The 24,107-nt window shown below is 43.1% G+C and overlaps 1 protein-coding gene across 1 annotated transcript in view; it reads left to right on the top strand.

Moving 5' to 3' along the window:
• Positions 1–24,107, top strand: part of LOC125485032 (beta-2-syntrophin-like) — a 39,891-nt gene that overhangs the window by 8,844 nt on the left and 6,940 nt on the right. The window contains exons 3-6 of the mRNA XM_048605929.1: positions 1,431–1,626; positions 6,573–6,715; positions 13,179–13,375; positions 19,883–20,073. Of these exons, the coding sequence (XP_048461886.1) occupies positions 1,431–1,626; positions 6,573–6,715; positions 13,179–13,375; positions 19,883–20,073 (727 nt within the window). The remainder of the gene's footprint in view (positions 1–1,430; positions 1,627–6,572; positions 6,716–13,178; positions 13,376–19,882; positions 20,074–24,107) is intronic.

The raw sequence follows: 24,107 nt of genomic DNA, 5'->3' as shown, positions 1-24,107 counted from the left end.
GGTCTACCCACAGCACATGGACTGCAACGGTTAAAGAAGGCAGCTCACCACCACCTTCTCAAGCACAACTAGGGACTGACCATAAATACTGGTCCAGCCAGTGACGCCCACATGCCACGAGTGAATGTAAAATAAATTGTACAGAGCTTTGGTTAGACACACCTAGAGTTGTGTGTGTAGTTTTATCCTCCTCATCTGAGGAAGGATGTCCTGGCTGCGAAAGAAGGTTTACCAGACTGATTACTAGGATGACAGGTCTGAGATTTGAGGTGGGGAATCTCTTAGAAACGTACAAAAGTCTAACAAGGCTAAATAAGGTAAATGCAGGCCAGATGTTTCCAATGACAGGCGAGTTCAGAGCTAGGGGTTGCAGTCCAAGGATATCGGGTAATCTGTTTAGGACTGGGATGAGAAATTTCTTCACCCGGAGAGTCAGGGTAGGGGAACTGTGGGGTTCTCTGCCACAGAAAGTGGTTGAGCCAAAACATTGAATGCTTTCAAAAAGGATATATATATATTGTTCCTTAGGCTAGGGAGATTAAAGGGACTGGAGTGAAAGCAGGAACAGGGTACTGAGTTGGACAATCAGCCATGATCGTATTGAATGGTGGAGCAGACTCAAATGGCTTACTGTTGTTTTCATTTTCTGTTTTTCCATGTTAACCAAAGTTGTTATTGTTGGTCACTTTGGTAGCAGGAAGAGATGCCCAGACTATTTCTTAACTCGTAACAAGTTCGAAGGTTACATGCACATCTGCACTTAAGTGTCCTTGTTAATAAGTCACTGAAGGCTACCATGCAGCAGTAAACTATTGGGAAGACTATTGGAATGTACGCCTTTATTGCTAGATGACTTGAATACAGGAATAGTGAGGTCTTGGTTCAGTCGTGATTAGACTGTACTTGGAGTACTGTGTGAAGTTTTGGTCTTCTTATCGCAGGAAGGATATTGCCATAGAGGGAGTACAATTTAAAAATAAGAAGAATGCTGCTTAAGTCAAGATGAGTTTTTTTTTTAAACTCTGGGTGTTTTGAACCTTTGGAATCCTGTATCAGAGGGCTGTAGAGCCTCTGTCTTTGAGTTCACTTAATGAAGATATTGATAGATTTCTAATTAACAGTGCTGTTCAGGGTTATGGGAATGGAGTGGGTAAAAGGCATTGAAGTATTCAAATAGCCATGATTGTACAGCGTAGCAGAACCGGCTTAGCAGACTGAATGCTTTACTACTACACTAATGTTCTTGCATGTTTGGATTTCCAAAAGTCATTTGATAAAGCAATGCTACGACGTACCGCAAATCCCCATTCTTGCACTGATACACTTTGTGACTCACATGTATGTTTTATTGTTTAAGTTCTTTTTGTTCACAAAAGCAGGCAACTGTCTTCTGGCCCTGACCCTCTGTTGCATATTTGTCATTCCCGCAGGTTATTTGAACTGCACTCCCCTGATGGCAGGCATGTAATCATTCTGCGGAGCAAGGATGCTGTTGCTACACATGCTTGGTTCACAGCCATTCACACGACTATAACGGCGCTGATCCCTCAGGCACTGTCGGAGCTGAATGGGCTGCTTAACCTAAGTGGCAGAGCCATACAGCACGTCGGCTGGCTGGCTGAGCAGGTAGAGAATTCTTGGCTTCTAAGGGCAAGAGGAGTGTTAGGTTGAAGTTAAATAGTTATAAAAACCAAAAGAACTGCAGATGCTGCAAATTAGAAACAAAAACAGAAGTTACTGGAAAAACTCAGCAGTACTGGCAGCATCTGTGAAGAGAAATTAAAGTTAACGTTTTGGGTCTAGTGACCCTCAGAATTGGAGGAACTCTGTTTTTATTGGATAGTTATAACTTGGTGTATATTTCTGTTTAGGAACCTCTTATTTTCCAGTAATCTAGCAACATGACTCTGCAGTTCTGTTATAATCTGACTCTGGGTTACCTTGTGTTACGCTTCAAAGTTTCGTGATAAATGCTACTGGTTGGGAAGCTGATGTGACATCGGTGTAGAATGGAAGTAGGACAGGGCTTCCTGATGTTTGTCTGCTCTGACCCCCTGTTCCTCTGCTGTCTGGCATCTGGCAGTGGAAATAGACCTGCTTTCTTACTTTTAGCCGGAACTCATTGTTTTCCTCTAGATTGCTAGTGTAGCAGTGGTTCTTGACTGCTGGCTATTTATTCTCCTTTGTAAGTGCTATCTATATGTGGCTGTAAAGTTTGACACAGTCTGGTTTAGTTTGAAGACAGTTGTCAGCAGCATTCCCTCTAAGTTGCTTAGTAGGCCAGCCATTGGGAAGCCCCAGACTTGACAATGGTTTTGCTGTTGCATGACTTTTGCTTCCAAAAGCAGCTGCTGAGCACAGAGCTGGGAAATCCAGGATAACAAGGTGTAGAGCTGGATGAACACAGCAGGCCAAGCAGCATCAGAGGAGCAGGGGGGCGCGGGGGGGGGGGGGGGGGGGGGGCGGGGGGGGCGCGTGGTGGGGGAGTGGGGGGGCGCGGGCGGGGCAGAAAGATTGGAGGACAAGGTATAGAAGAGACATTGGCTATGAGGATACAAAATTTGCTGAGTGATAGAATGCAGAATAATGGTCACTGGTCATTTTTCAGACTGAAAGGAATTTAGTAGTGGAGTAGCCAGGACTTAGTGTTAGGATCCTTGCTTTTTCTGATGCATAATAATTATCTTGATCTTGGTGTGCAAGGGATTATTTCAAATTTTACCGATGGCACTAATCTTGGAAGAATTGTAACTGGGTAGGATAGTTTGGAACTCCAAAAGGATGTTGACAAGCTGTTGAAGTGGACAGATGGCAGTTCAGGCTTAATGCAGAGAAGTGTGAGGTGATGTACTTTGGAAGAACATTGAGAGACAATATAACATAGGGGTACAATTCTCAAGGGAATGCAGATGCAGATGGATCTTGGTTTATTTGTGCATAGATCATTGAAGGTAGTAGGACAGCTGGACATGGCAGTTACAACGTTCTCCATTTTATTAATAGGGCATAGAGCACAAGAGCAAGGAGGTGATGTTAAACTTGTACAAGACATCTATTAGACCTCCACTGGAGTAAGAATGAGCAGGTTGGACAAGCTAAGCTTATATCTGCTGGAGTTGAGAAGTCAGATGTGGAGAGGGCACTTCTTATGTGAGAATCGAGAGCTGGGGTCACTGTAAAAATCAGGCATGGTTCATTTAAAGCAAATGAGGTGAAATTCTTTTTTTGAGAGTGAATGTGCTTTTTTGTTTGTTTGGAGTTGCTTGTTAAGCAAGGTGTTGAAAGGGTATCGGGTTGGCAGGAATGTGGATTTTCACTAAATTATTATGGTGCAGAAAGTGACCATTCAGCCCTTTGTGCCTGCACCGACGCACATTTCCTGTCAATCTCCTGCTTTTTCCCCATATCCCTGCGCACTATTACTATCCAAAAGAAACATCCAATGCTCTTTTGAATGCCTCCACTGAACCTGTCTCCACCACATTTCGAAGCAGCCCATTCCATACCTTAACTACTTGCTGTATGAATCGTTTTTCTCACATTACCCATACTTTGTTTGCACGTGACTTTAAATCTCTGTCCCCTCATTCCTTTTTTACATGAGCAAATAGCTTCTCCCGATACTCTGTCAAATCAACTCATGATTTTAAAAACCTTAATCAAATCTCCTCTCAGCCTTCTCTTCTCCGAGGAGAACAGTTTCAACTTCTTCAATCTTCCCTCATAACTGAAGTTTCTCATTCCTGGAACCATTCTTGTGAATCGCTTCTGCATTCTCTCCAATTCAGTCACATCTTACCTATAATCAAGCGCACATAACTGCACAATTTTGGGTTACAATTACATCAGTGATGTTACTGAATGGTAGAGCACACTCAAGGCCTACTCCTGCTCCTAATATATACTTTTGTTGGCCTGGAGGACGTGGACAGCAATGAATATCCAAATACTGCTCAAATGTTAAAGAGTTTCAGTCTACCCTTTCAGACACCACCCTCTGAGTTTAAAAAAAAATAAAAAAATTTTCAACCCCCCTCTTAGCCTTTGCTTCCCTTACTCCTCTGGATTATCAGTCCAGTGATATTACCATTATGTTGCCATTTCTCCTGAGGAGGTGAGGTGGTATTCATTGCAGAAGCAGAGTGAGAAAAGCAATGGAAAAGTTAAAGAAAAGTTCAGTAAGTTGGGCCTGTATCCATTGGAGTTTAGAGGAATGAAAGGTGATCTCATTAAGAGCATAATAAATAGGAGCAGAGAAAAGGCTGTTTGGATTCATGAGCCTGTTGTGCCATTCAATAGGATCACGTTGATCTGGCATTCCTCATATCAGCTTTTCTGCCTTTACCCCGTAATCCTTGATTCCCCTAATGATCAGGAATCTGTCTCGGCCTTAAATGTTCACAAGGACTCTGGCCCCGCAGCTGTCTTGTGGCACAGAGTTCCAAAGGCTGTCAACCCTCAGAGAAGAAAGTTCTCTTCATTTCAATCTTAAATTGGCGCCCCTTTATTCTGAGACTATGCCTTCTGGTCTTAGACTCTCCCAATGAGAGGAAACATCTGCGCATTTACCCTGTCAAACCCCTTAAGAATATTCTACCTTTCATTGAGATGACCCCTTATTCTTCAAAACTCCAGCAAATAGAGTCCCAACTGTTTAACGCTTGTTCATAAAGCAATCCCTCCACACCAGGGTTTGTCCGAGTGAACCTACTGTGAACTGCCTCCAATGAAATTTCCTCTTTTTCTTAAATAAGAGGACCAAAACTGATCTCAGAACTCCAGTTGTGGTCTCATCAGCACCTTGTGCAGTTGCAGTAGGACTTCCTAACTCTTATGTTCGAAGCCCCTTAAAACAAGGGCCACCATTCCTTCAGCTTTCCTGATTATCTACTGTACCTGTTTGTTAGCTTTCTGTGTTTCATGCACAACTCCCTGTGTTGCAGCTTTCTGCAGTTTCTCTGTATTTAAATAACATTATTAAACTTCACATTTTCCTACATTATGCTCCATTTGCTGACTTTATGCCTACTTACTTAACCTAACAAGATCTGTCTGTAAACAGTATCCCTTCACAACTTGCCTTTCCATCTATTTTTGTGTTGTCTGTAAATATGGCTGCAACACTTTCACTTCCTTCCTCCAAGTCATTAATATACATTGTAAACAGTTGAGGTTCCAGCACTGATCCGTGTGGAATCCCACTGGTCACAGGTCACCAACTTGTAAAAGAACCCCTTTATCCCCACTTAATGTTCCCTGCCCATGAGCCAGTTCTCTAAACACTCCATTTTACTACTTCCAACACTGTGGGTTCTTATGGCTTAATCTTTTGTGAGGGACCGTGTTGAATGCCTTCTGGAAGTCCACAGACAACACATCTACTGATTCCTCTCTACCCACCCTGGATGCAATTTCCTCAAACTCCAATAAATTAGTCAAATGCAATTTCCCTTTCATAAAGCCATGCTGACTCTGCTTGATTAGAAATGTATATTGAAGTGTAAGAAATTCCGAGGGGACTGGATATTGTGGATACCTGGAGGATGTTTCCTCTTCTGAGGGAGACTAAAGCTGGCAACACAATATAAGAGTAAGAGATCTCCCTTTTAAGACAGAAATGAGATATTTTCCCCCTGAGAAGTTGTTAACCTGTGTACTTTTTTCTGCCTGGAGAGTAATGGAGGTTGAATCAATCAATTCATTTGAGGCAGAGTTTGATGGATTTTTGATTAATGAGGAAGTTCAGGGTTATGGGGGAAGAACAAACAGAAAAGTAGAATTGAGACAATAATGGGGTCAACCATGATCTTATTGCACGACGTAGCAGGCTTGAAGGGCAAATGGTCTACTCATGCTCCTAATTTCTGAGGTTCTGTCCGTGCCGACTCACTACAGGAGCAGCTCATCTAATATCTCTCTCTAAATAACCTTGAAATTTTTATTCTTGACAGATAAACATCCAAAACCCTTTCCAAAATTAATTGAATCTGCCTCCACCATGCCCTCAAGCAGCACATTTGAGATAATAACTTGTGTTTTTAAAAAAAATCCTACTGTCCCTCTTTTGCCACTCATTTTAAGTTGGTACTCATTTGCTAATTGACAGTTCATTTCTATTCTCATCCCTCTCATCAAGTTTCCATTCAGCCTTCTCTTTAAGGAGAACAACCCCAGCTTCTCCAATCTGTCTATGTAACTGAACTCTGGAATGTTCTTTTTAAATATTTTCTGAGCCTTTTCTAAAGTCTTACAACTCAGTGAGTGTGTTGCCCTCAAACACACTCTCATCTTGGTCCTTGATTCCAGGATTCCCCCGTTATAGCTCTGCTTATTTTTGCTCAGACCTACGGTGGTGTTGAGTACTGGTGTCGGAGGGTTCAATCTACCAATGCTCTTGTGGTCAAGGAGGCAGTGCCTCAGGACCTTGTTAACCACGGTTAGGTTTCCCAGTGCCTGACAGTTGGGGAGAGTAGTGCCCAGGCTGTGTGTTGTCCTGTTGTTTGGGTGGCGGGTTAGGGTGCAAAGTCAGGATCTGGTGCTTATGCAGCAATGGTGTTTTCTTTGTTTTGCAGCAGAAAGTTGAAGGTGGAAGGCAGCACTGGAAGCCAGTGGTGGTCGTCCTTACTGATAAAGATATGCTGCTTTACGACAGCGTCCCATGGAACAGAGACCTCTGGTCATCACCCACTCAGAGCCATCCACTGCTGGCAACCAGGTCTGAACAGTGCTACAAATGTGACAGCAGGAATGTGCTGATAACCAAGCCTCACTACTGCACTAATCACATCATTGGTGTAAATGTTGGTTCAGTACCAAAATGGCAAACTGCTTCTCTTAATATTACTATCAAAAATGAACAAAAACTTCAACCAGGAGAAAATTACTGCAGATGCTGGAATCTGCACTGAAAACAAAAATGCTGGAAATCAGTGGTTCATGCAGCATCCATGTAGAGGGAGCAAGCTAATATTTCGAGTTAGCTCTGAAGAGTTCCCTGTAACCACGTCTCTGTAATTGCCCCTAAATAGTACCCATATGTCTCTTTTTGCCTTGTTAAATCATCAGTTTATTCAGGCTGCAAAGCGTATTCAGATAAAAAAACGTTTATCAATTTTCCCTACTCTTGTAATATTTCTTGGTGCAGTATGATGTTCACATGCTCTGCTTCTTCCTTTCATTTTATGGAAACAATCAGCCTTATTGGTAACCAGCATTCCTACCTTTTAATTTTCTGTGAAACTGAATCCTATCCCCCCACTATTTAGTTGAAAGCCAAATCTGCAGCCGTAGTTACGTGATTTGCTGGGGCTCTGGATTAAGCATGATTTGGTGGAGCCTGTCTGAGCATAACAGCTCCTTCTTTCTCAAGTGCTTGTGCCATTGTCTCGTGAATTTGAACCTATTTCTCCTGCACCAATCTTTGATTAACGCATTTAACTCTTTAATCTTATTGATCTTGTGCCGGTTAAATCATGGCTCAAGTAGTAATCTGGAGATTATTATCTTTGTCACTCTTTTTAATTTAGTACCTCTAGCTGTTTATTTCCTCATCAGAACCACTTTCCTCATTCTGCCTCTATTGTTGGTACCTACGTGGACCATTCAGTTGCATTTTTCACCTCCCATTCCAACTTACTATGCAGCCCAAATTAAATATCTTTAATTTTAGCACCAGTTAAGCATTACAGCCTTCTGTGTGCTACACATGAGTGCCTATTCCCATAACTATACAATCTGAATTACAAATGCATTTCTTTTTTTACCCCCGCACCCCCTTGAATAGCTCCCTGAACTATGGTACTCTGGTCAGTATGCTCATCCTGTCTACAGCCTCTGCTTTCATTCACACAGAAGCCAGGATCTTGAACCTGTTGGATAAGGTCAAGGCTTGAGGCTTCTGGAGTGCAACCTCCTCGATCTCTCTGCATCTCTATTTTACCTCAGTGGATTTTCAACTTTTTCTAAATTTATGATTAGTTTTCACTGTAAATATTTCTTCTATTTAACCTTTAATCTGAAAACAATCAGAATAGGTAGAAGACAGAAATACTTACCTGCCAAATTCTTACCTCTGATGACACACTGGCTTAGCTCTCTGCTCCCAGATCTTGGTCTGCCCAACCCTATTGGTAAACCAGACCATAAGATTGAAGCAGAATTCAGCCATTAGGCCCATCAACCCTGCTCCGCTGTGCAATCATGACTGCTAGGTTTCTCAATCCCATTCTCCTCCCTTTTCCCCATAGCCTTCGATACCCTTACTAATCAAGAACTTGTCTATCTCTGTCTTAAGTACACTCAATGACATGTCCTCCACAGCTTTCTACGGCAGTAAGTTCCAAACATTCATTCCCTCTGGCTGAAGAAATTCCTCCTCATTTCGAATTGAATTGGCTGAAGGCCGGCATATCTGATGCTGGGAGCCACAGTAGGGAGGCCGAGTTGGATCATGCACTTGGCACTTCTGGCTGAAGATTGCTGTGAATCCTTCAGCTTTATCCTTTGCACTGATGTGCTAGGCTCTTCCATCAATGAGGATGGGGATATTTGTGGAGCCTCCTACAGTGAGCTGTCTAATTGTCCATCATCTACAACTGGCTGTGGCAGGACTGCAAAGCTTAGGTCCGATCCATCAGTTGTAGGATTGTTTAGCTCTATCACTTGCTGCTTATGCTGTTTGGTACGCAAGTAAGCTTGATGGTAATGGTTGAATGGAGGATATACCAGACCATGAGTTTGCAGGTAATGTTGGAGTGCGATTCTGCTGCTGATGGCAGACAGCATCTGATGGATGCCCAATCTTGAATTGTGGAATTTGTCTCCTCATTTCAGTTCTGAATGGTCGTTCCTTCACTCTGAGGCTGTGCCGTCAAGTCCTCGACTTCCGCACTAGTGAAAACTTTGATTTATTTATTGTCACGTGTATTTTGTTGCAAGTTACAGTAGGAAGTGTTGTATAGATACGCCATTCTCTGTTGCCATCTTAAAACACAGATAAATAAACCAAAACATAGACTATAAAGGCAGAAAAATAAAGAAACATCTTCTGTGTCCTATCTAGGCCTCTTAGTTTCAATTGATTCCCTGCCCACCCTCCACCTTTCTAAACTCATTGAGTACAGACCCAAAAATCTCAACCGCTCCTCGTATGACAAATTCTTCATCTCTGTGATTGTTCCTGTAAACATCCTCTGGATCCGCTCCAAAGCTAGCCTTTAGATACAGGGCCCAAAACTGCTCTCAATATTCTAAATGCGGTTTGACCAGAATCATGTATAGTCTCAGCAGTACATTCCTGCTGTAATATTCTAGCCCTCTCAAAATGAATGTTAACATTGCATTTACCTTCCTAACTATGATCTGAGCCTGCATGTTAACCTGAAGAGAATCCTGAACTAGGGCTCTGAAGACCCTTTGTTCTTCTGATTTCCAAAGCCATTCCCCATTTAGAAATTGGCCTATGCCTCTGCTCTTTCTACCAAAATGCATAACCTCACACATTCCCACATTTTACACCATCTGCTGCTTTGCCCACTCTCCTAGCCTGTACTTGTCCTTCTGCAGCCTTCTCACTTCTTCAACCCTACCTGTCCCTCCATCCATCTTTGTCATTTGCAAACTTGGCAACAATACCCTTGGTTCCTTTATCCAGATTGTTAATGAATAATATGAATAGCTGACCCCTGCAGAACTCCAGTAGTCACAGGCTGCCATCCTGAAAAAAATCCCTTTATCCCCACTTTCTGCCAGTCAGCCAATCCTCTATCCATGTCAGTACCTTGCACCTAACACCTGATCTCCTGTGCGGCACCTTGTCAAAGGCCTCCTAGAAATCCACGTAAATCAAATCCGCTGGCTCTGCTTTTCCTAACTTGCTCATTACATTCCCAGAATTCCAACCGATTTGTCAAACAAGACTTCCCCTTGATGAAGAGATAACACAGTGTGGAGTTGGAAGAACACAGCAGGCCAGGCAACATGAAAGGAGCAGGAAAGTTGACGTTTTGGGTTGGGACCCTTCATCAGAAGGGTCTGAATTTCTGAAGGAGGGTCCTCTGCTACTGGCCTGCTGTGTTCCTCCAGCTCCACACTGCTGTCTCTGACTCCATCTGCAGTTCTTGCTATCTTCCTGTAATGAAGCTGTGCTGACTCAGCACTATTTTACTAAGCACTTCCAAGTACATTGCAATCTCATACTTCGTAATGGACTCTAAAATCAACAACTGAGGTCAAGTAAATGACCTATAATTTCCCATGTTCTGCCTCCCTGTCGTCTTAAATAGGGGTATTACGTTAGACATTTCCAGACCTCTGTCACCTCCCTGGCTTTAGTGTTTTCTGAAAGGCCTCTTCAGATTTTCAGATAACAAGGTGTAGAACTGAATGAACACAGCAGGCCAGGCAGCATCAGAGGAGTAGGAAAGCTGACATTTCATGTCTGGACCCTTCTTCTGCTCCTCTGATGCTGCCTGGCCTGCTGTGTTCATCCAGCTCTACACCTTGTTATCTCAGACTCCAGCAGCGGCTTTTCATACCTTTCAGCTTCCCCAGCATCTTCTGTTCACCTCTCGTTCCCCTGACTCTCTTGAAGTTCTGGTACGCTGCTGGTGTCTTCCACCACAAAGATTGATGCAGAGTCTTTGGATTGGTCCATCAATTTTGATTTATTGTTATGTGTACCTAAGGACAGCGAAAAGTTTTGTTTGTGAGCAGTACATGCAGATCATAGTGTGAAAACAAACTTGGACTGAGTGAGGCATACAGGTTACTCCGCAAAGTACGTACACAAAGCAAGATCAACATTAACAAGATCAATATCAACAGTCTCTGTACAATTCCTCTGCCATTTCTTTGTGCCCCGTTACTGCTTCTCCAGCCTCGTTTTTCAGCGATCCAATTATCTCTCTTACCTTATATATATCAATAAAACCTCTCATAATCTTCTTTATATAACAAGCTAGTTTATTCTCCTGTTTCATCTTCTCCTCTCTTATTACATTTTTAGTTGTCCTCTGCTGGTTTTTAAAGGCTTCCTACTAATCTTCGCCACGTTGTATGCTAAAACTTTTGTTTTTGCACTGGGCATGACTTTCTGTCAGTCATAGAATCATTTATAGAATCATAGAACTTTTCCCTGTAACGCTGCATTTTCTATGGCTAACGCACCTAATCTACACATCCGTGAGCACTATGGGCAATTTAGCATAGCCAATCCACCTAACCTGCACATCTTTGGACTGTGGGAGAAAACTGGAGCACTAGTGGAAACCCACTCAGACATGGAGAGAATGTGCAAACTCCACACAGTCAGTCGCCCTGGCGCGATGAGGCAGCAGTGCTAAACACTGTGCCACCATCCTCCCTGTCTTTCTCTTACCATATTTCTTCTTCCAAGGATGAATTTCTGCTGTGACTCCTGAGTTACCTCCAGAAACTCCTGTCATTGCTGCAGCACTGTCTTATCAGCTGGGCTCCCCTTCCAATCAACTCTGGCCAGCTCTTCCTTCACATCTTTGTTACCTTTACTCAATTGTAATACCATTACATTCAATTCCTGCTTTTCCCTCTCAGACTGCAGGGTGAATTCTATCATATTATGGTCACTGCCTCCTAGGGGTTCCTTCACCTTCAGCTTCCTAATTAAGTATGCTGCTTTGCACTTCTAAGTCCCGAGCTGCCTGTTCCCTCTACCACAAGCTGCTTTAAAAAAAAATCATCTCTTAGATGTTCCACAAATTCCTTTTCTTGGGCCCACTACTAGTCTGGTTTTCACAGTACACTTGCATATTGTAGTCCCCCATTAGTAACTTCTTGTGTGCCTCTTCTATCTCCTGATTTATTGTTTGTGCCACATCCTGACTACTGCTAGGAGGCCTGTACACAACTCCCGTCAGCGTCTTTTCTCTTTTACAGTTCTTCAAATCTACCTATACAAATTCTACATTTTCCAATCCAATATTGCTTCTTTGTATTGATTTAATTTTATTTCTTACTAACAAGGCAGCCCCACTCCTTCTGCTGGCAATAGAACGTGTATCCTTGGATATTAAGAATCATAAAATTCCCACAGTGTTGAAAGAGGTTGTTCGGCCCATCAGGTTTGCACCAATCCTCCTAACAGCATCCCACCCAAACCCAGCTGCCATTGGTAACCCTGCATTTGCCATGGCTAACCCACCTAGCCTGCACATCCCTGATAATTTAGATGACCAACCTACCTAACCTGCACATCTTTGGACTCTGGGAGAAACTTAACCACCCTGCTGAAACCCACGCAGACACTGGGAGAATGTGCAAGATCCACAGAGACAGTTGCCCAAGGCTGGAATGGAATCCGTGTCCCTGGTACTGTGAGGCAGCAGTGGTAGCCTCTGGGCCACTGTGCCACTCACTAGTGCCCAGCCCTGACCCCCTTGCAACTGCACTTCTATGATGCCCACAACATCGTATGCACCAATTTCAGTCTATGCTATAAGCTCATTTACCTTGTTTCCTATAACTTGTGAACTTACGATTTTCCTCTGATGTCACTCTTTGGTTTATGCGTTGCCCACAATCCTGGGCTTGAATTTATCCTGTTTAAAAATAATATTCCAAACTAAGAGTCAAAAAACAAAGAAAATGCACCTGTTTCCCTCTGAACTGAATTGTCATAGTGCCTATAGAGTCCCTGAGTTATATACTCACTTGGGCTGTGTCTCATACTGGATGTGGCTTCTTCCTGACCATGCAAAGCCCTCTATAAAATGTACCTTCTCCCTTCACTGAACTCCCACTTTCACAAAACTGTAAAGTTCCATTCTCTGCAGCTTGGACTATGATATTTATATTGCTAGTCCAATTCAGTTTCTGGTCAATGGTAACCCCCCAGGATGTTGAAAGTTAAGAATTCAGTGATGGTAATGCCAATGAATGTTAAGGGCTGACAGACAGATTTCCATTTTTTTGGTAATAGCCATTGTCTGGCGATTGTGTTGTGTGAATATTAGTGCATATGTGGTTCTATATGAGCAAGGACTGCTTCAGTACTTGAATATAGTGTTGAATGGTTCATACAATAGCATATATCCCCTTTCCTGACTTTGTGCTGGAATGAGGGTCGTTGATGAAGCAGCTGCAGATGGTTTGGTCTTAGGGCACTTAACTCTCTGTTTGTTTTCCTTTACCCTGTTCTTCAGGTTAGTTCACTCAGGTTCAGCACGAGGATCCCCAGGCATTAGTTCAGAGCTAATGTTTGCCACAAGAACTGGCTCGCGACAAGGCATCGAAATGCATGTTTTCCACGTGGAGACTCACCGGGACCTGTCAACATGGACACGGATGCTTGTCCAAGGCTGTCATAGTGCTTCAGAGTTGATTAAAGAGGTGACGTTGGGTATGTGTTCTGAGTGGTGGTCACCATGTGTTCCATCAGCAGTGTTGGAGGGTTTGGGTGTGTTCCGGTATGCCCATAGGGAACAAGGCTAGCGTATAGGTTTGGAGAATGGGTCTTTGTGCAGGCCATTTGATCTCGGCTATGGTTATTCAGTGGACGTTTTGCTATAAAGATAGTGTTATTTTGTGTGCTGAGAGCTGTGATAACAAGCAGTTTTCAAAATTTCTGGAGCAGACTCAAATGACCTTATACAGGTCACAGAGAATATCCTCTGTTGCACTGAACATGATGTTGTATTCACTTCCGTCACTAAGACTGCTTATCACTACCTCCCTTATATCCATACTATCATTACAACTTTGCTGAAACCCTCATTCATACCATTGTTACATCGAGACTTGACTATTCCAATGTTCTCCTGTCCAGCCCCCTATCTTTCTCATCGTATAAAGCTTAGCTAATCCAAAATGTTGCTGCCACAATCCTAATTTACACCGAGCCCTGCTAATCCAGAACCACTGCTTCATGATTAACATTGAGGAGTTGCTGAGCCAGGCGCCATTTTTGAAATTTTTGCCCTTGATTTTAAATCCATCCAAAGCCTTGTCCATCATTTATCTGCAATCCCTTACAGCCTCCATGTTTCAGTGGCCATCCAATTCTGCCTTTTTGAGCAGACCCCAATTTTAATTGCTCCATTTTTGGTACGGTGTATGGCCTAGACTATGGAATATCCTTCCTAAACTCTTCTGCCCTTCTATTTCTAGTTCCTCTGTTAAGATGTTCATTCACCATTAGGCCTACTTGGTTTCCTACTTACTAGCCATTGACTTAGTCAAGCCAATATGTCGCCTCAATTCTATGCATTTCAGACTTGACTTGTAGTGAAATCCTCTCCTTCCACTTCCATTCCCTTCCCTTCATTCCACTTCCCTTCCAAGAAAGGGCACATGATCTCCTTTATCACTATGGTTTATACCAGATGCTTCTTGCCCTACACTTCTCCTGAATTTGGTGACCATCTTCATGCCTCATGTTCACCTTGTCCATGAAATTAGCTATTGACTCCATTCTCTTGGAACTGCTGACCATTTTCACCACATCGAAGCATTATTACAATTCAGAAGAAGTCCAGAGTGTCTGCACCAGTTCTCTAAATGAGCATTCCACTTCATGGCATTCTCCTCCTCCCTATAACTCTGAACATTCTTCCTTTTCAAATAAATCTAATTCCCTATTAAATACCCCAATTGAAATTGTCTCCATTAACTCCCAGGCAGCGCATTCTTAATCTTGACCAGACACTGTATAAAGAAGTTTTTCCTTTTATTGCTTTTGTCATTTATTTTACATCCTTTTTGACAAACAAGAATAGTTTCTCCCTATCTTTCCAGGCTCCTCATGATTGTGAATATCTCTGACACCTACTTCTCAACCAAGGGAGTGAGTTCTGACATTCCTCAGTCAATGTTCATAACTGACATTCCTCATCCTCAGAATCCTTCTTTGTGAATCTTCTCTATTTTCTCTCATGCTTTCACATCCTTTTTAACATGTAGTACGCAGAACTGGACGCAGGTTGAGCTAGTTTCTTCTACTATTCAACATAACCATCATGTCCTCTTACTTTATATATTATACTTAAAGCTTTAACTACTTTGTCAACCTGTTCTGACATCTGTAATCACTTCTGCATATATAACTTGTGTCCCTTTAGAGTTGTACCCCTTGTTTTGTATTGTCTCCCAATGTTTCCTCCATCAAAATTAATGATGTTGAATTTCTGTCTGTCCGTCCGTCCATTCCACTAACTTGTCTGTGTCCTTTTAGAAATTCTACACTACCTGCTTCAGTTTCCAAGCTCCAAGCTTTGCATCATTTGCAAATTTTGAAAACATGTCCTGTTTCTCAAGGTCTGGTAATTAATATGTCAGGAAAAGGAAGAGTCCCATGTTCTGCTTGGACTGAAGGGTCTGTTTCTGTACTGTATGACTCTGTGACTGTAGAACCAGGACAGATACAGAAACATAGAAGTTGAGAGTAAGAGTAGGTGGTTTGACCCTCAAACCTGCTGTGCTGTTCAAAACAGTCATGGTTGATCATTGAGCTCAATACCCTAATCCCGCCCTCACCTCCATTTCCTTGGTCCCTTTGGCCAGAAGTCCTATATCTACCTTCTTCTTGTAAACACAATGTTTTGACCTCAACCACTTTCTGAGATAGGGAATTCTACAGGCTTGCCACTCTCTGGGTGAAGAAATTTCTCATCTCCGTCCTAAATGATCTACCTCTTATCCTTAAACCAAGACCAGTGATTCTGCACTCCCTCACAATCAGGAACACTGTCCTACATCTAACCTGTCTAGTCCTGTTAGAATTTTATAAGTTCTATGGGATCTCGCTAATTCTAAACTCCCAGTGAATGTAATCCTAACTGATTCAGTCTCTCCTTTAGATCTCTCTGTATGTCAGTCCTGCCCGCCCAGGAATCAATTTGGTAAACCTTTGCTGCACTCCCTCCATAGTCAGAATATCCTTCGTCAGATAAGGAGCCCAAAACTGCTTGCACCATTTCAAATGTGGCCTCACCAATGCCTTGTATTCTGTGGAAAGACATCCTCGGTCCTGAAATTTAAACCTGTCACATCTTGCTGTCTTTACTGCCTGCTGCATTTGCATGTTTACTTTCAATGACTGGCGCACAAGGACACCCAGGTCTCTTCAAACATTCCTCCCCTCTCAGTTTACAGCCATTCAAGTAATGTCTGCCTTCGTTTAGGTTAGATGGGCTTCAGATTGGTTTCACAGGTCGGCGCAACATCGAGGGCCGAAGGGCCTGTACTGCGCTGTAATGTTCTATGTTCTATGTTCGTATTTTTGCTCCCAATGTGGATAAATGTGAGGTTATCACATTTATTATAATTTATCCACATTATACTGCATCTGGCATGCATTTGCACACTCACTCAGTTTGCCCAATCACAGTACATCATCTCTGCATCCTCCTCACAACTTACCCTCCCACCTAACTTTGTGTCATCTGCAATTTTGAGGTATTACGTTTAGCTCCTTCATCTGAATCATTAGCATATGTTGTGAATAACTTGGTCCTCGTAGCAACCAATAGTCACTGCCAGCCCTTCAGAAAAAGACCTATGTATTCCTACTTTTTCCTGTCTGCTATTTTCTATTCATCCCAGTACAGTACCCCCATCCCAAGCACTTTAATTTTACACATTAATCTGTTATTTAGGACTTTGTCAAGCTTTCAGAAAGTCCAAATAAGCCACATCCGCTGGCTCCCCCAGTCGACTTAACTCGCTACATCCTTGAAGAATTCCATTAGATTTATCAAATATGATTTCCCTTTTTATAAATCCATGCTGTGTGAGATTCCAGAAGTACGCTGCTATATAGTCCTTGGTAATGGACTCTGGCATTTTCTCCACTATCCACGGTCAGACTCACTGGTCTACAATTCCCTGTTTTCTCTCTACCTCCCTTTTTAAATTTGGATGGTTTAGCCAATACCAGGCACCACAAATAATCAGAAACTTGCCCTGACCTGTGCGCTCTCTTTATCTGTCTCTTATCCTACACCCTTGTTCCTGTCTCTCTATTAAAAGTTTATAAACTCGTAGAAATTAACATGAAAATGTTGAGCATTTTCAGTTTATGGTTTACAAAATTTTACAATTGATTTTAAAAATTAAATGCCATAATAAACAATTGCACCGCAGGGGGCATGTCTTTATCTTGTGCAATCTTGGGGCAGCTGACATTGGGACATAGCTTTTTGTCCAGGTGTGAGACGTTGAGTTAGCATGAGCTCACTGCAGACAACAAACTAGGCAAGCTCATTACTGTGCTGTTAGCATCAAACAACATGCCAGACTTCAGCTAATTCAATTCATTCCACATGATATCAAGAAATGGCTGAAGATGCTGGATACTGCAAATGCTATGGGCCCTGTCAATGTTTCAGCAATAATACTGAAGACATACTCCAGAACTTGTCTTGCCACTGGCCAATCTGTTCCTGGACAGCTACAAAACTGCCCAGAGATGTCTGGTCCACAGAACGAACAAATTCAACCCATTACTGCCCCATCAGTTCACTCTTGATCATTGACAATGTTATCAAGTGGCATTTACTCAGCAATGACCTGCTGTTCACCACTTAGTTTGGCTTCTGCCAGGACCACTTACTTCTAGCTTCATTATAGCTTTGGCCAACCATGGATGAAAATCTGAATTCCTGATGTAATGTGAGAATAACTGCTCTTGATATTGTGGTATTATTTAACCCTGTGGGGCATCAAGGAACCATTACAAAACTGAGGCCATTGGGAATTGGGGTGAAAGCTCTCCACTGTATGAGGTCATTCCTGATAAAAAGGAAGATGGTTGTGGTTGTTGGAGGTCAGTCATCTCAGCTTTGGGATATCTCTGCAGGAGTTCCTCAGGATCTTGGCTCAACCATCTTCAACTGCTTCATCAATTACTTTCCCTCCATCATAAGACCAACAGTAGGGATGCTTGCTGCTGAGTGAACAACATACAGCACCATCCTCAACTCCTCAGATACCAAAGCAGCCAAAATCTAAATGCAGAAAGACCTGTAATGATATTCAGGCTCAGGCTGGTTACTAAATAACAAGTAATATTCATATCACACAAGATCAGGAAATTACCATCTCCAATAAGAGAGAATCTAACCCCTACTTTTTGACATTCAGTGGCATTTCCACTGTTGAATTCTCTGCTGTCAACGTCTTGGGAGTTACTGTTGACCACAAACTAAATCGGAACAACTGTATAAATACTGACACTACACGAGCAGGTTAGAGGCTGCGAATTCTGCAGCGAGTAACTTGTCTCCTGTCTCTGCACTCTGTGTCCAAGGCCCAAGTCAAAAGTGTTGAAATCCTCCCCTTGCCTGGATGAGTGGCACTCGAAGCTCAACACCATCCAGGACAAAGCAGTCCACTTGTTGGCATCCCATCTAACACCACCAACATTCACTCCCTCTGACACTTGGTGACAACAGTATGTATTGTCAACAAAATGCGCTGCAGCAAACCATGAAGGCTTCTCCAGGAGCACCTTCCAAACCTGTTGCCTGAGCCATCTAGAAGGACAAGGGCAGCAGGTAGATTGGAACACAACCACCTGCAAATTCCCTTCCAAGCCACACATTGTCCTGACTTGGAACTGTATTGCTGTTCCTTCACTTGTCACTGGGTTAAAATCCTAGATTTTTCTAACTGCACTGTGGGTGTGCCAGAAGGATCAGAGCTGGGTCTATTACTTTTTGCCATTATATAAATGATTTGGATATGAATATAGGAGGTATGGTTAGTAAGTTTGCAGATGACAGCAAAATTGGTGGTGTAGGGACAGTGAAGAAGATTATATCAGAATACAACAGGACCTTGGCCCAGTGGGCCAAGGAGTGGCAGATGGAGTTTAATTTAGATAAATGTGAGATGCTGCATTTTGGTAAGACAAACTGGGGCAGGACTTAAACAATTAATGGTAGAGTCCTGGGGAGTATTGCTGAACCAGAGAGAGCTTGGGGTGCAGGTACATAGTTTCTTGAAAGCGGAGTTGTGGGTGGACCGGGTGGTGAAGCCGATGTTTGGCATGCTTGCCCTCATTGGTCATAACATGACCTCCGAACTCCTATACTCAATTTGCAGCTTTACAGGATATTAGTGAGGTCACTTTGGAATACTGCGTTCTGTTCTGGTTGCTCTCCTATAGGGAAGGTGCTATTAAACTTGAGTGTGCAGAAAAGATTTACAAGGATGATGCGGGGACTGGAAGGTTTGAGCTGTACAGAGAGGCTGATTAGGCTGGGGCTTTTTTCCCTGCAGCGTTGCAGACTGAGGTGTGAACTTTGTAGAGATTCATAAAATCATGAGGGATATGGGTAGGGTAAATAGTCGAGTCTTTTTCCTAGGGAGGGGGTTGTCCAAAATGAGATTACGTAGGTTTAAGGTGAGAGGGGAAAGATTTAAAAAGGACCTGAGGGGTAACTTTTTCATGCAGAGTTTGGTGGAATTACGGAATGAGCCACCAGAGGAAGTAATGGAGTTGGGTACAATTATAACATTTAAAAGGTGCCTGGTTGGGTATATGAATAGGAAGGGTTTAGAGGGATATGGACCTAATGCTGGCAAATGGGACTAGATTGGAATGTCTGATGGGCGGTTAGTTGGACCAAAAGGTCTGTTTCCACGTTTTGTGCCTCTGTGCCTCTATGCCTCTATTTGAATAGCTATCAATGTAAGATAATTCATCTAAACCATCCCTATGTTCTTTTGGTAATTAACTCAAGTTTTACCATCTAGTGGATTCAATAGTTGGTAATTTAGGAACTAATGTAATTATCCCTGTTTAGCTGTTGAATCCACACAATCCATTGCAGGAACTGATCATATTGTCTAATCAATAATACTGTCAAAAATTAGTTCTACAGTGAGTGTTTTTTTTTTTAAATAGGATGTACTTGGAATGGACAGGATGTCAAACTGATCATTCATTATGAAAGTGGTTTTGTGATGTCCCACAACAACTCGGCTGTGGACTCATCCAGCCCTCTTTTCCAGTATCCATTTGAAAGATTGAAAATGTCGGCTGATGATGGGATCAGGATGCTTTATTTGGACTTTGGGGGGCCAGAAGGAGAACTGGTGAGTATGGGCTTGTAAAATCTGATGTTTTTGACTTTCATTCCTGCATATGAGGAGACTGGAGACTCCATTTTTTATGCTTCCTGCATAATCTTTCCGAGTAATTTGAAAGTTAAAATAAATGTTGATCTTTTAAAGGCAGGGATAAAGGAAGTTATTGTGGGAAACAAGAAAATTGCAGATAAATTGAACGATTGTTTTGTATATGCTGTACCAGTAAGACGCACATTTACACACAAGTTAATCTTGGGTCTAAAAAAGACTCCGGAAAGTGCCAGGTAATGACAGTCTCATCAAGAGACTGTCACCTTCTCCCGTCAATGGCATTTCCCTCATTGAATACGCCTATTAACGTGCTTTGCCACTGACCAGAAACTGAACTAGACCAGCCCTGTAAATACTGTCACTAGAAGAGCCGGGCAGAAACTGGGAATTCTGTGGCGAGTAACTCATTTTGTGTGTCTCCAATGCCTGTCATCCATTTATATAAGGCCAAGGAGCTCAATGCCGTCCAGGACAAAATAACCTGTTTGTTTGGCATCCCATTCCAACACCACCTACAGTCACTCTTTCTAGCACAGACACCTTAGTTGCAGCAGTGTACGCCATCCACAAGATGCACTGCAGCAACCTATCAAGGCTGTTTGACAGCGCCATCCAAACGCATGACCACTATCATCTAGAAGGACAGGGGAAGCAGACACATGAGGATACCACCACCTGCAAGTTCCCCTCCAAGCCACTCACCATCTTGACTTGGAAATCTATTGCTGTTCCTTCACTGTCACTGGGTCACAATCTTGGCATTGTGGGTGTGCCTGCACCTCAAGCATAGCAGTGGTTCAAGTACTTTTCCTTTATTCATTCACTGAATGAGGGTGTCGCTGGCTAGGCAGCATTTATTGCCCATCTCTAATTGCCCAGAGGGCGGTTACAAGTCAGCTACATTGCTGTGGGTCTGAAGTCACATGTAGGCCAGACCAGGTAAGGATTGCAGTTTCCTTCCCTAAAGGACATTAGTGAACCAGATGGGTTTTTCTAATAATCAACAATGAATTCATGGTCATCATTAGACTCTTAGTTCCAGATATTTATTGAATTCAAATTCCACCATCTGCCGTGGCGGCATTTGAACTCGGGTCCCCACAACATTATCTGAGTCTCTGTACTAACAGTCCAGCGATAATACGACTAGGCCATCCGTTCCCCATAAGTAGGCAGCTCATCAGCATTTTCCTAACAGCATTCAAGGAAGAGAAATAACTGCTGGCCTACCCAGCATGGGCCATATCCCATGGATGAATTTTTTCCAAAAAAAAAGTCATTTATGGCAAAACTTTGACCAAAATCCATCAAATCAGCAGGATCTGATGCCTATTGTGTGCAGATTCTTCAAGCAGCCACATGTAGCCATTCAGCTTTATGGCAATAATACAGCAGATTTGTGCTGCAAAATTTGAAATACTCATGGCAAAGCCGATCCTGTACAGGTACAATCCTGGCATCTACCCAACATTGTGGAAAATTGCCCAGGTATGTCCTGTATGCCAAAGGCAGGGCAAATCCAAACCAAACAATTACTGCCCTATCAGTCTACTCTTGATAATCCAGTCAAGTATTGAAACAGGGTCAAGCTATCAAGCCTAGAAGCGACTTAACTATTGAGACTCAGTTTGGTTTCTACCAGGGCCATTCAGCTCTTACAGCCTTGATTCAAATGTGGACAAAAGGAGGTCATAGATCATAGAATCCCTACAGTGTGGAAACAGGCCCTTTGACCCAACAAGTCCACACCGACTCTTGGAGCATCCCACCCAGACCCATCCCCCTAATCTACACATCCCTGAGCATAGGGGCAATTTAGCATGGCTAATCCACCTAACCTGCATGTCTTTGGACTGTGGGAGGGAACCCACGCAGACATGTGCAAACTCCACAGACGGTCGCCCAAGGATGGAATCAAACCCAGGTCCCTGGCGCTGTGAGGCAGCAGTGCTAACCACTCAGCCGCTGTGCCACCCTAAACTATTCATCTCAAATCCAAACATCTCTGCGGGAGTTCCTCAGGGTAGCGTCCTAGGCCCAACCATCTTCAGCTGCTTCATCAATGATTTTCCCTCTATCATAAAGTCAGAAGTGGAGATGTTGACTGATGATTGCACAATGTTCACCATTTGTGATTCCTCATACTGAAGCAGTTAATGTCCAAATACAGCAAGAATTGGACAATATCCAGGTTTGGGCTTACAAGTAGCAAGTAACATTTCATGCCACAGCTGCAAGGCAATGACCATCTTCAATAAGAGACAAGGGCTTTCCCAACACTGAATCCCCCAAGTATTATTATGAGTTACCATTGACCAGAAACAGGACTGGCTGTATACATGCAATGGATACAAGAGCAGGTCAGATGCCTGGAAGCTGGCAGTGAGGAACTCCCCTCCAGGCTCCCACACCTTTCCACTGACCATGAGACACCAGTCAGGAGGGTGATGGAATATTTCCCACTTTCCTGAATGAATGCTGCTCCAACAGCATTCTCAAGTTTGACACCTTCCAGGACAAAGCAACCTACTTGATTGGTATTGCGGCTACAAACATTTGCTCCCTCCACCAATGACAGGCAGTAGCAGTAGTGTCCCCTCTAAAGCATAGAAACTAGGAGCAGCTGTTGGCCATTCAATATGATCATAGCTGATCCTTTCTGTCAATGCTATATCCTTGCATTCATCTGCACCCCTTGTCATCTTTAAAATCTAAAAGTGTGTCAATCTCTTTTTGAATATACTTGGTAACCTGGCCTCCATAGCCTTCCATGGTAGAGAATTCCACACATTGACCATCCTTTTGAGTGATGAAACTTTTCGTCATCTCAGTCCTAAATGCTCTGTGTGTCCTGAGACTGTGATCCCTGGTTATGGACTCCCCAACCAGAGAAAACTTCCTCCTTGCATCTAGTCTGTCCAGCCTTGTTAGAATTTTGTTTCAATTCGATCCCCTCTCATCTTTCTAAACTCTAATACAGGCCCTGTCTCTCCTCGTGGGACAGTCTGACATCTACAGTGTCAGCCTCAACTGCATCCCCTCCACGGCAAGTATATCCTTTCTGAGGTAGAGACTCCAAAACTACACATACTGCTCCAGGTGTGATCTTGCCAAGGTGCTGTATAATTGCAGGAAGACATCCCTACTTTTGAGCTCTCATCCTCTGCAATGAAAATCAGTGTACCATTTGCCTTCCTGATTACTTGCTGCACCTGACCACTTTCATTGACTGGTGTCCAAGGGCATCCGGATCCATTGATACATTTACACTTCCCAGTACATCACCAATTAAATAATCTGCCTTTCTGTTATTCCCGTCAGAGTGTATACATTTAATCACGTTGTGCTACATCTGCCGTGTGTTTGCCCACACACTACAAGATGTACTGCAGAAGTTCACCAAGGCTTCTCAACACCACTCAAACCTGCAATCATGACCATCTCGAAGGACAAGAAGGCAGACAGATGGGGCATACCGTGTCTACAAGGTTCTCTCCAAGCTGCACACCATCCTGATTTGGAAATATATTGCTGTTCCTTCAGGATCAAGAGCTGGAAATTTTTCCTAACAGCATTGTGGGTATCCCTATACAAATAGACTGCAACGGTTCAAAAAGGTAGCTCACCACTATGTTCTCAAGATTAACGAGGGGTGGGCAAGTAATGCTGGCCAAGCCAGTGATGCCCATGTTCTAAAGATGGAAACTTTAGTGAAAAGTCAGTGAGGGCATGATGTGGCCTACCAGGCTTGGAGGAGCAATTGCCTCCACAAACCTGCAGTGAAATTTGCCAAGTTGTATGCCGTTCTGGGCAGTTTCTGAAAATGTGTGGCGTTCACTGAGGGTCAATATTATCTTGACACATAAGAACATAAGAGCTAGGAGCAGGAGTAGGCCATCTGGCCCTTCGAGCCTGCTCCGCCATTCAATAAGATCATGGCTCATCTTTTCGTGGACTCAGATCCACTTACCCGCGTTCTCTCCGTATCC

This window comes from Rhincodon typus, chromosome 15 (genome assembly GCF_021869965.1).
Source record: "Rhincodon typus isolate 14 chromosome 15, sRhiTyp1.1, whole genome shotgun sequence".
In the NCBI taxonomy this organism is placed as follows: domain Eukaryota; kingdom Metazoa; phylum Chordata; class Chondrichthyes; order Orectolobiformes; family Rhincodontidae; genus Rhincodon; species Rhincodon typus.
This window is presented reverse-complemented; position numbering and strand designations above follow the sequence as displayed.